General features: G+C 41.3%; 1 protein-coding gene across 1 annotated transcript; it reads right to left on the reverse strand.

The window, feature by feature from the left end:
* Window positions 1–10029: 10029 nt before the first annotated feature.
* On the reverse strand, window positions 10030–11039 carry LOC110591098 (protein SGT1 homolog). Its single transcript, XM_044916965.1, has one exon. The coding sequence runs from the start codon at window positions 10975–10977 to the stop codon at window positions 10030–10032; it is 948 nt and encodes a 315-aa protein (XP_044772900.1). The 5' UTR covers window positions 10978–11039.
* Window positions 11040–13115: the final 2076 nt, after the last annotated feature.

A 13115-nucleotide genomic window follows, 5' to 3' on the forward strand; every position in this document is an offset into this window, starting at 1 on the left:
TCAAGTAAGATAACATCTCTTAACTATTTGCTCACTCATAGATTTTGACCCCTTGCTCACAGTCTTCCTCTTTGTTTCACACTCTGCCATCCTCATGGGTGGTTTAAAAACCCAGATGGCTGTCCCTTCCAACATCTGGCTTCTTGGTTCTTTGACATGCAAATGTTCCCATTAGTTTTTCCCTCACTCCGCCTCATCCACCTGCTTGCTCCCAAGGCCAGATTCTAGACCACCTCACCACCACCTGAAACTCTTTTACATTCCAAATCATTAACTCCTATTTCTTGTTCTCCGACCACAACTGCTTTCTAGCTTGCTAGCTCACTGCTGTCATGTCAACTGCTTCCTAAGTTCCTTTAAGGAATCAGAGCCATTCAGAGTTTTCGCCCAAATTTTTGTGGCCATTTTCTAAAGATATTTTCTCATTAGCTTTCTTTCTTTTTTTTTTTACTGGGATAAAATAGCACAACATAAAAGTTACCATCATGATCATTTTACAGCATACATTTTGGTGGCATTTAGGTACATTCTCACTGTTGTGCAACCATCCACCTCCAGAACTCTTTCATCTTACAAAACTGAACCTCTGTACCTATTAAATCCTAAGTCTCAGTTCCCTCTACCTAACCCCAGCCCCTGGCAGCCACCTGTCTACTCCCTGTCTCTTTGAATTTGACTGTTCTAGGCACTTCATGTGTCATACAGTAGTTGCCTTTTTGGGACTGGCTTATTTCACTTAGTGTAATGTCCTCATCCACGGTCACCCATGAGTTCATGAGAGGTTCATCCATGTTGTAGCACGTGTCAGAATTTCCTGCCTTTTTAAGCCTGAATAATACCCTATTGTATGGATAGACCATGTCTTGTTTACCCATTCATTTGTTGGTGGACACTTAGGTTGCTTCCACCCTTTGCCTAGTGTGAATGAAACTATTATAAACACGGGTATACTCATGTATCTTTCTTATTGCTGTCAATCTCTGAAAGGCTTTGTAATTTACTCATTTATGAACCAAACCAGTATTAAAATAATTCCTCAAACATTTGCCATTTATCTTCTCCCTTTGCCTTTTCTGAAAATGTAGTGATAATGTAGTGATGACTGTGATGGTGCCATTTGACTAAGCCATTCTATACCTGCAAAATGCTATTCATTGATTGGCTCTGCTATCAATGGCTATGAGTTCTCTATTAAAGCTGGCTAGCTAGGGGTGCCTGGGTGGCTCAGTCATTGGGCGACTGCCTTCGGCTCAGGTCATGATCCCGGGGTCCTGGGATCGAGCCCTGCATCGGGCTCTCTGGCTCCACGGGAAGCCTGCTTCTCCCTCCCCCACTCCCCCTGCTTGTGTTCCCTTTCTCGCTGTCTCTGTCTGTCAAATAAATAAATAAAAATCTTTAAAAAATAAAAAAATAAAAAAGCTGGTTAGCTAAAATTTATTTATTAAACATGAAAGGTACGTGAGGTACTTCCTTAAAAGGGTTCAGACCAATAACATCGTTGTCAAATATAGTTTTTCAAAGGACCTGTAGTTAATTGCATGGACAGCTCTCCTTTCCTTCCAGACACAGGGGAAAGTTTTACTTCCCTACTGTCATCGCAGTGATGAGAGGCCATGAGATAAATTCTGGAGAATCGGTTGCATGAAGAGTGTGTGCATCTCTTTCAGGCTGAAGCAATGTAGGTTTACTTCTGGGCCAAAACTCTCTCTTCTGCTGCTGCATCAACTAAGGAGGCCACTTGCTGCAGATGGTACAGCTATAGGACGGTGGAACTGCTAACAAATGATCACTGAGTAGCCATATGGAGAGGCATTTGCCCTGGACAGTCGCCCAGGAACTCAACAGACATTTTGTAAACAAGAAATAGACCACTGAGATTTGTGGGCTTGTTTGTTTCTGTAATACAACCTAGTCTATCCTGACTAATACAATAGTGGACTATTTAAGCAAATTGTGAGTGGCTATCTGTCCATTAACCATGCAATAAAAAAAAGGAGGGTAGAATGGTTAATATAGAAAGATCCTCCAAATGTATTAACTTTAAAAACCAACATATAGAATTGAGTATATATTGTTACTGTTTGTATAAAATACAACTAAACACTAACATATGTATTGAAGATCTGTCCAGATATACAAAAAAACTGGTAAGAGAGGTTTCCTCTGGGAAAAGGAAGGGAGGACAGAAAGGTGTGGGAGAGACATTTTTTGCTGCTTGATACTTTATAACATTTAGTATTTAATAATATATTTTTTAAAAGATTTTATTTATTTATTTGACAGTGAGAGATACAGCGAGAGAGGGAACACAAGCAGGGGGAGTGGGAGAGGGAGAGGGAGAAGCAGGCTTCCCGCTGAGCAGGGAGCCCGATGCGGGGCTCGATCCCAGGACCCTGGGATCATGTCCTGAGCTGAAGGCAGACGCTTAACCACTGAGCCACCCAGGCGCCACGAGCCTTCTTTTTTTTTTTTTAAGATTTTATTTATTTGAGAGAGAGAAAGAGAGCAGAAGCAGGGGGAGCGGCAGGCAGAGGGAGAGGGAGAAGCAGGCTTCCCGCAGAGCAGGGAGCCCGATGCGGGGCTCGATCCCAGGACCCCGGGATCATGACCTGAGCCGAAGGCAGACGCTTAACGACTGAGCCACCAGGCGCCCCAGTTTTTAATAATATTTTAAAATAGTGAATGTGTATGGGTTACCTGGCCATAGATAAATAAACATTAAAAGCAGTTATGAAAGTCTAAATCAATCCAGTGGTTAGGGGAAGAGAAAAAAAATAAGAAATTTGAGAAATCATGCAGTAATCAGTATGACACAGTTTGAGAGCTTGCAAGTATTAGGAATGCAGGGAAGGAAGAAATCAGAGGTAACCATAATATAAGTTCCATGAGGGCAAGAATTGTAGTCTCTTTTGTTCATTGACAGTACATATGGATTGACTGACTATATAAGGTATCAATTATTGTTATGTTGAAAAAAATGTTTTTGTCTCTTGCCATTTACATTATGTTTAGAAATTGGTAATGTCTTTCCTTTTCCATGTAATGAAATTTCAATAAAGGGTTCCTTTATTTTTAATTTGGCCTACTTGTTACCTTCAAGTGCAGGTAACTATTTAATGAGAACATGTTAACAAAATATAAAACCACACCACGGAAATATAGAATTAAACATAATGCTTTTGAGTTAACCAAACATTAAATGGTTGGGACTTAAAGGTCTTTATGAATTGGAGTGCCTGGGTGGCTCAGTTGGTTAAGTGACTCTTGGTTTCGGCTCAGGTCATGATATCAGGGTTGTGAGATCGAGCCCTGGTGTCAGGTTCCGAGCTCAGTGCAGAGTCTGCTTGAGATTCTCTCTCCTTTTCCCTCTGCACCTCCTGCTTGTTCTCTCTCTGTCTCTCTCCCATTCTGTCAAATAAATAAATAAAATCTTCTTTAAAAAAGGTCTTTATGAATCTATGGCAAACTAGAAAAATATAAGCTGTTTTAGAATTCAGAAATCACTTTACAGAAAATAACATTGGCTTTAAGGTATGATATCACTTGTATAAAGCTATTCCTGAATTTTTTAAATTTTATTTTTAAGTAATCTCTACACCCAACATGGGGCTTGAACCCACAACCTTGAGATCAAGAGTTGCATGCTCTACCGACTGAGCCAGCCAGGCGCCCCTATTCTTGAATTTTGTTTAAACAGTTTTGTTAGGAGCATCTGGGTGGCTCAGTGAGTTAAACAACTGACTCTTGATTTCAGCTCAGGTCATGATCTCAGGGTTGTGAGATCAAGCCCCCCATAGGGCTCCATGCTCAGCGAAGAGTCTGCTTGAGATTTTCTCTCTCCCGCTCTCTCTGCCTCTCCCCTCCACTCACTCTCTCTCAAATTAAATAATCTTTTAAAAAATAATAATAAATAAATGCTTTTGTTTGGAACCTTCCAAAAAATAGCACTCATTTGTTTCAAGTTACTACATATTTTGCCTACCTGGTCTGAATGTGGGATCCTTATTCTTCTGTGAATTGTTGGAATTTTGCATAGATACACTGTAAATAGCATTGCCCATCAGAATTACTGTCCTTTCTCCTGTGAATTTTGAAACTATTTCAACCATGTGAAGCCAACAGTGTCCTATGTCATAGACCAATTTCTAATCTGTCAAATATGTAAGAGGAAGACAAATTGCTTGGTGTGGAGGGAAACCCTTTACGTGTAAGCAGCCCAGCTCTTTCGCCAAATAAAAGTGGAAGGAGTGCTGAGAGTTCTCGTGTTACTTGAGGCGGTGGGGGGGGGGGGGGGGCGGGGGGTCACCTTTCTTCTTCACAGGCGCAGGTAGCCCAGTGACCCAGAAAGGGATATGGGAGGCATCCCCCAGTGGCAGAACTCTGCCTCCCAGCGACTACGCTATGGGCCCCGGAGCAGGTGAAAGTGTACCTGACTCTCCAGTCCATTTGGTTTGTTAATTACCGATGCCCAGGCTGAGATCAAGAGGCTTTACCATGCTAAGCTTCAGCCTGAAATTCAGTCTCCCTGCTCTGGCCCAGAAGATTTCTGACTAGTGCCTGGTCCTGCGTGGCCTCAACATTTTCTGGGCTGTTCCCATATCACACAGCAATGTTGGCATCTTGTATGAACTCCAGGCAGAAAGCTTTCCCCCTAAACCTGCTTTCAGATTTATTTCCACTTTCCCAACAGCTGACCTCATTCATAACCTTTTCCTTGTTTTTGGCATCTCTCCTCCATCATGATTTTTAGCCATCCCCTTGATTATGCTGCTTCTGGCAGCTTAAGGGAAACACCTTACCTTGCCTTGCTCAGCCTCCTCGTCCTCTCAGGCTTCTGCAGGCAAGATCTTGCCGTGTACCCTGAGTCCCCCAATGGAATCTAGAGAAATAAACAGGAGATTTCCAGAGACTATCTATATTCAATAACAATTCACATAATTGGTCACCTCCAGGATCATAAGGAAATATGACAGTCAACTTGTCACTGCATTTGTTAGCATTCCATGATATTCTGACCCCCCAGAAGTTAAATCTCATTTCAGTCAATTATAAGGAGTTGTCAAAATTCTTTTGCACTGCAGGAATTGTGTTGTCTTGAAACAAAGTTGTTTTAAATATAAATTGCTTTCCCAGCACCATAGATTTGTTTAAAACAATTTTTCTGTCTATTTTACTTATAGGTTGATTTAACTTTTTTATACACATATAGGTTGATTTAACTTTTTTATACACATGTTAGATAGTTGATTTTTTATTGCCTTTTTGTGGGCTTAAAGAAGGGTTTCCAGCACCTCAGTCCCCTTATTATTTGGACAGAATCCTCCACTGCGCAATCCCCTCTGGTACAGAAGTCACATTAGTCAAGTAAACCATCTTCCTCTTCCTGGAGGTTTCCATCCAGGCAAGAGACCAAGACTCTCTTTGGAAATTCTCTTGAGAAATGGGGGTCATCTGAAAATCATTCATCGTGATTTATCTGAGGAATTTATCTTATATATTTTTAAATATTTATTTATTTATTTATTTATTTATTTATTTATTTATTTATTTGAGGTGGGAAGGGCAGAGGAGAGAGAAAGAATCTCAAGCAGAACCTCCGCTGAGCACAGAGCCCAACATGGGGCTTGATCTCATGACTCTGAGATCAGGATCTGAGCCAAAACCAAGAGTTGGATGCTTAATTGACTGCAGCACCCCGGCGCCCGGAGGAATTTATCTTAAACGAGAAAGGCAGTTGTCCTCATGCTCCATCCTCATCAATACCAATTTCTTCAGACTCGTAAAAAGAATCCCGTTTCACCATGCTTTGGGGGGATTATCAGGAAAAGTCCAACACAACAAAAGATCCGAGTGACTAGAACACATCCCTGCTATCTTCTGTGTTATTGCATCTTGACACCTCTTTACCCTCTTGCCTGGTGGCAACTACACGTCCTTTTGCTAGATTCGATTCCCCTAACCATCATGGTAAGCAGGGCTGCCTAGTCTATGTGTAAATTAGGAAAAGATGATCCTTCTTCAAGATGTTTTATGGACATCTGTCAGAAAATTGTTAAATACACTGATTTTATTAGAACAAGACCCTTGACTACCTTAAGCCCAAAAATATTTGACCATAACACGTATATGATTCCGTAATGAAAAGAGCATACCTTCCGTGTGGCAGACATGACTATAACCGCCTTTTGAGTTTGCCTCCCGATGGCATGAGGAGTCCCAAGCAGCTAAGTGGAGGTAATTGCTTCCAGTTTAGTGGAACCGTAATTATTTTCCTGGCAGAAGAAATCTTGGAGTACTAAGAATTCAAAATCAGCAGAACCCCATGAAGGAAGGAAAAGTGGATCATTAGGTTTAATAGTGAGAGGTACCATTGGGTTTAAGAGTGAGAGGTTCCACACATTTGTTCTCAGGCCCATATATTGTATTACTATTTCTCTCTGGTTCAGAGCACATACCGCATCTACACATTACCTCCCCAGACTGGCACGATGTTGTTCCCTGAGCTACATAACTGAACATTCAATAGACATTCTGCTAGTCTCTAAGGCAAACTGCTTTGATCCCACAGGCATCAGTATATCGCCTTATCTCACTAAAAAAAGTAAAATGTTAAAAACAATGTTTTGAAAGAGAAGTTGTGAATGAGTTGTGTTCCGTACATCTATTGACTATGCTGCTTGCTGGTGTATGGCTGTCAGGAAAAGCAAATCCAAATCCCAAATAAGTGCCTATTCCAGGAAGAAATGTGATCAGTTTGATGCCAAGCACCTTTCTGGTCTCACGAGAGTTGGGTCCCACGCTGGAGGCTCCTGTCTGCTTCCTGCAAATGTCAAGTTGGACATTCAGCAGTGACGGCAGGCAGGCCCGCCTTGGTGAGGGGAAGTCTGAATAGCTGAGCCCATACACAGTTTCTATTTAGTCTCAGGGTCACCACTTGGTTTATGAGCTCATCGCAGCCACAGAGTATCTCAAGGAATGTCCAGTTTTATTAAAAACATCTCATTTACGATGGGAGGTTCATGAATGGAGTTCTCAGGACCGGTGTTCAACCCCTACCAGGAACTGATCGCAAGCCCAAAGCTGTTTCTCAAAAGGAGAAATATTACTTGTCAAAGAGGATGTGCTTATGCTCAAACATGCTATGGGCCTCTACTGTGATTCATTTATTGGAACTTTCTTCCTTCCTTCCTTCCCTTCTGTTTTCTTTCTTTCTTTCATTCTTTCTTTCAAGAATTTATTTATTTGAGAGAGAGAGACTAACAGAGAGAGAGCACAAGCTGAGGGGTGGGGAGGGCCAGAGGGAGAGGGAGAAGCAGACTTCCCATCAAGCAGGGAACCTGATGTGGGGCTCCGTCCCAGGACCATGAGATCATGACCTGAAAGGAAGGCAGACATTTACCGACTGAGCCACCCAGGTGCCCCCTGTTTATTGGCATTTTCATTGGGTTTAGATAGTGTTCCAATCTGCTGTGGGACTTTTGAGTCCTGTTGGATTCACTAGGTCATAAAGGTCAAATAGTAGAGCTGCCTGCCTTGAAGCTTACATTTCCCAGCCTTCTCAGATCCCGGGTCTCACTCAAAATTTGCAGCCATCCGGGCCACCCTGTAAGTGAATCAAAGAAGCACACCTATAGTATATGTTACTTCCAAAATTCAGTGAGGCTGATCGAGCACTATGCCTTTTTCTCTATTGCTGTCAGATGCAAGGTATGTTAACTTGTCCTTCATATTGACAAGGATATCCCCATGGACTTCAGACAGGTGCGAGGCCCCAGTAAAGTCATCTCCACTTTCTATAATTGGGTATTTTCAGCAGGAAACAATAATGTATTAGATTAGCATGATGCCCCATGAAATGATGAGACTATCAGGTACCCTTTGGCCAAATTGTGGCACACAGTTCAAGAGCTGCTGTATTCCTGAGACCAGATAAGTAAACTTGTGCTAATGCCAAGTGAAAAGAACCTTCTGAGATTATTTAGCATTTGTGAGGTCAACAGATGTAAACTGAAAACTGTTCTTATTTGCTCCAGTAATTATATCTGGATTGGCAACTAGAATTTGGAAAACGGATTCAGCTAATGATCATCAACTGGATAAGGATGTTTATGAAACGTTTGGGAGACTCTGGTGATTTCTGCATGGGTCAAACCAGCTACCTCTGCATCTTCTAGGTCTTGGGAGGTAATATTTAACTTTGTATTTCCACCTCACCCTTCCCAGCCTCCTCCTGAGGATGTGATATGGCTTTCGATTTACTTTCTGATGGGGAGAGGGAGTTATAAGAGTTTTCCTTGGTCCTTCTTACCATAATAGCTAGGGTAACCATATAATTTATCATTAAAACCAGTACATTTTTTAAAAAGATTTTATTTATTTGTTTGAGAGAGAGTAGAGCGAGAAAGAGAGAGCTCAAGCAGGGCTGAGGGTCAGAGGGAGAGGGAAAAACAGACTCTCTGCTGTGCAGGGAGCCTGACTCGGGACTCAATCCCAAGACCCTGAGATCATGACCTGAGCCGGAGGCAGATGCTTAACCGACTCTGCCACCCAGGTGCCCCTAAAACCAGTACATTTTTGATAGTGAAAAAGGACTGTTAATAATTATGCTGGAAAGACAGATACAAGCTGGTGCTTTATGGGGTCAAGAATCCAGTGTGGGGATTTGGTATTTGCTGAGGTTATCTGTACTGGTAATGCACTCAGGAACCAGGAAAGTCATCATCAGATATGATCAGGAACCCACTGAGCCTCCACAAGCTGGACTGGGTTCATGACTCTCTTTCAGCCTCCACCCTAACCAGTGAAGCACACCTATAGTATATGTTACTTCTGCATTCCCGGAAATCAGTGTTAAGCTCAGAGCCAATGTTCAACAATCCCTGAGAAGTCTGGGTATTTGCCTTTCCCCACTGCACTGTCAATCTGGTAAATGAATGCTTTCCCTTGTGGAAAGGTGGAAAGAAAATCACAGAACACACCAGCATATTACAGGGTGCTTTCCTAGGTACATCCTGCCTCATCCCATTGTGCTAGGGATGCGTGTGTACAGTCTCAGATCTGAGAATTAGGTGAAAAGCTGTGATCATTGTGGGAGCTGAAAACAGGCCTGTCCAAGCCCAGAGGGGTGTTGCTGTTGTTATAGAAATCAAATAGAACCTCCATGGGCTCTTCTCCAGGGACTCTAATTATAGGCCTGGAGACTATCAGGGTTGGTGGAGGTCAGCACACAGACTCAGATTTCCCTGGCTTGATAACTTCCTCAGGTGAGGCTCTTACAGGCGCTGAAAGCAAGGCAACTGCAGACTTCTCCAAAGAGGAAAGAGACAACCCTTTGAGACATTCTGTTCCTTCCCAATTTCTTTATTCCTATCCTTACAGATCCAGTCTTTTTCAATCACTACTCTAATTCTCACACAAGAGACTGAGAAGAGCTGTGGATTCAGTTGATATTACTCAACAACCCACTGGATCAAATTCTGTATTTTATTTTGCCCAGCAACTTAAAAAGATAAAAGGTTTTGTGTGTTTATTTGCTCCCCCCCCCTTTTTTTTTTTTGGTAAGCGCTGCTATAGGAGTTTCTTGTCATTCACTAACTTCAAGCTTTTGGGAACCAACTGAAACAACTCTTTCATCCAATTTTCCTCAATCTCCTAATCCTAGGTTGAGCCTGAGATCCATTGTCTACACCGGGACACTTTGGAGAGTAAAATGGGTATGCTAAAGAAAATTATGCCGGGATAAGAAGCATAAAATATCCAGGAGATACTGGACATGTAACCCTTCAACTCATGCCCTGTGTATTGTCTTGTGGCGTTAGCCATGTGGTTGCCCAAAGTCTTGTCTTCAGTGGATATTTCATTCCAGATGATAATTTGATTCAATCTGAGTGAAAAGGTTGCCAGAGCAGCATGCCTTAATACTTGCTTACTTTTATTTTTTTTTGTGATAGCAAATTAATTTATTTCGTACTTTTTCCATTCCATATCATCAGGAGGATTGATTTCAACTTTCCTTTTACCTACATCAGATCAGTTGGTACTCAAAACTGTACCACCAGACTCCATAAATGATTTGTTCATAGCACGTTTCACTTCATCAAAACCATCTGAATAGATCTGCTGAAATAATTTGTTTAAAGCTGCATCTCCCTCCAACTTCTCATTTTTTTCTTCTTCTTTGATCTCACCAACCAATTTATCCCGATTTCTTGTATAATGAGATGATGATGGATATAACTTCTTTACATCTGCTATGAACTGTTTTGGTTTAGGCACATCTCCTTGCCCCTCTAGCTTTTCCCATCTCACAGCCTCTGTCTTTTTCATTTTAATTTCAATCTTGGTTGAAAGTACTTTAAATGTGCTCTGTTCTGGGATTATAGGATGAAGAAGTCTCAGTTGCAAACTGTAATCCTCTCCAGAAGGAAGTTTCACCAAAGCAGACAACTCTTTTTCTGAAAATTCCACATTTACATTATTCTTCTGAACATTCTTGATCATAAGTGTAATGATTACTTGAGATTCTGTTTGATACCAGTCATACTTGATTTTTGACTGATGAGTTCTTTGGGATGCACACACCTCAGATTGTGATCCATTCTGGGCCTCTTGACACCTTTTAATCCAGACAGTGAAATCAGGATCTGTACTATCTAATTTCTGTCCTCCTATAAAAGTTTCTAAAGCAGCAGCATAGTTTTTTTCATGGTATTCACATATCCCTTTTCTCACCATAGCAGTGGAATTATTTGGATTAAGTTCAAGAGATTTCTTTGCATCAGCAACAGCATCACAGTAATTCCCAAGAAGAATGTGACAATAAGCTCTTTGACAATAATATTGAGCATCATCTGGTTTCTGTTCCAAAGCCTTAATCAGCTCCTCTAACGCCGCCTGGGGGTCCTCCTGGATCAGAGCATCTGAGAAGCTCCGGAAAAACTTCTGGGCTGTTGCAGGTTCTGCTGCAGCTGCCGCCATCCCTAAAAATCGCTGTTGCTGTTAGAGCAGCTTCCTCCGAGGTTATGAGCTACACCGCCGCCGCCCAATGGGGAATATACTTGCTTACTTTTATTTTAAGTCCAAGCTTACCAGATAATCAGTCCTAGATCCCCTTTACACCCATCAGGACCTATTGCTAGAAATTTCCCTATATTCACTCATCTTACCAATTTCTTATCAGTTACAGTATTGGTATCAAATGATACCTAACAGAGAGTGTTGGACTGCCTGGAATCCCATTAAGGAACTCTTTAACTTCAAAGGATGGTATATTCTGGAGTGCCTAGAAGACGTGAGGTAGGGTCATGTACTTTGGTGGCATCTGATACCAACATCAGCTCTACCACAAAAAGGGCAGAACAGCTCTCATTCAGTTGTATTTTTGACATCTAATTACTATCATGTGTTTTAATGGAACAGAGCCTAATTCAAAGAACTTACACAAAGCATTTGCTTTGCACATTAAAGAGGGCATACTCCTAAGTCATATAAACGTGTTTTGGCCAAGGCAATATATCTGTGTAATTTGCAGGCTCAATTGTATGGTTTAGAGCTAAAGCTTTTGTTTTTTTGTTTTTTGTTTTCATTACCTAGAGAAAAAAAGAGTGACTCCAGTGTGTACAATAAGAGAATAAAGAACAATGTCAATGGGATCACAAATGGGGCAAAAAGGAATTATTTTCATGCTTTGGAGGACAAGGGGATCGAAACCAATCCTCTCGCTCTAGGACAGGATTTCCTCATCAATAAGTGGAGAATTGGATTCGGTGAATTATTAAGTAACTTCCAGCTCCATTAATTCTATGAATTTATAAAACTCCAGCATGGAAAATGTGTGAATAACTAGCTATCACTCAATGTTAGAAAAGGAGAGTTATTATAATTAATTAAAATGTATGTGCCTGCAAAGCGTAGGGTGTTTGTTTTTGTTTTTCATGCATGCAGGAGAGGTGGGCTGGAGGGAGAAGAGCTATCAGGCTTATTCCGTGCTTTGGCAGAAGGAAGTCGATGTAGGCGTAGTTCAGGAAATCACTCTGTCACCAGTCTGGAAGGTTCTGAAAAGAGGTGCTTGACAAGAGGGTGAGCATGCTAGAATAGAGGGAACCACCCATATGGACACTACAGATTTCAGTTTGGGTGTGGTGCTGTTGGCTTTTTCCTTTTTGACATGGATCACACCCTTTCCATGCCAACTTGGATCTCAAGTCTTTCCTAGGATGGGACTTTACCATTTGCCACAAGATATACATTTCCTATGTGGTTCCAAGAAACTTTGCTTTGGGAAAATGAACCATGACTCATGTTCCAAATGTTGCACTCCAGAAAATCGAATGATCTTTTCATGTTTCTATTTTGAAAAGTTCTTTGACAATGATTTAAATGGCCCATCTTAGTACCTTTGAAGTCAAATAATTGTGGCCTCTTTTGGATGGAAGCCTTGATACACAGTACATGTTTCCCAGAAACGATGTTTTGCAAAAGAAACTAAAGAAAAGAAGTATTTAAAAGCAGATGTCTTACAACTGCTTTGGTGATTTAGGGGCAGACACAGTTCATCTTCTACCATGTTGGCTGTGTGTGTGTGTGTGTGTGTGTGTGTGTGTGAACTCTTGGATTTGATTAACGATGATGAAAAACAGTATTATAAGAAAACAAACATAGATTTGCCCTTGGAAAGTCATTTTTATTGAATGGCTCAAAACCTGCTGAACTTACACTTACCAAGCAAAACTCTATGATTTGATGTTCTTTTATTTTGAATCCAGGTTTCCCATTGAAAATGTGGGCTTTGATCTTTATCTGTGACTTGCTCAACATAGGCCTCAACATGTTCCATTTTGTAAGAAGTTACTGTGCTCTACTTCTGGAATGAATTTCCCCAGGGCTTCTTAAATGGTTTGTGCTTTAATGCATGATAGTGTAAATTTTTTCCAATTTGATCAATTCCTTTTAAATTTGAATGAGATTCTGCTTTTCTTCCTGTCCTCAGATAACACTATTGACTCACAGTCAGGGGGCATGCACTTGGAGTAGATTTTGTAGCAGTGGTGACGAGAATCCATCCAGACCTGGGCACTCTTAGTCACTTCTTCTTGGGACTAAACGTGTTCCCGTTA

The sequence above is a fragment of the Neomonachus schauinslandi genome, chromosome 7, assembly GCF_002201575.2.
Source record: "Neomonachus schauinslandi chromosome 7, ASM220157v2, whole genome shotgun sequence".
NCBI lineage: Eukaryota > Metazoa > Chordata > Mammalia > Carnivora > Phocidae > Neomonachus > Neomonachus schauinslandi.

Excerpts from the sequence above, each read along its gene's own strand:
- LOC110591098 (XM_044916965.1), bottom strand. The coding sequence starts at position 10,977 with ATGGCGGCAGCTGCAGCAGAACCTGCAACAGCCCAGAAGTTTTTCCGG.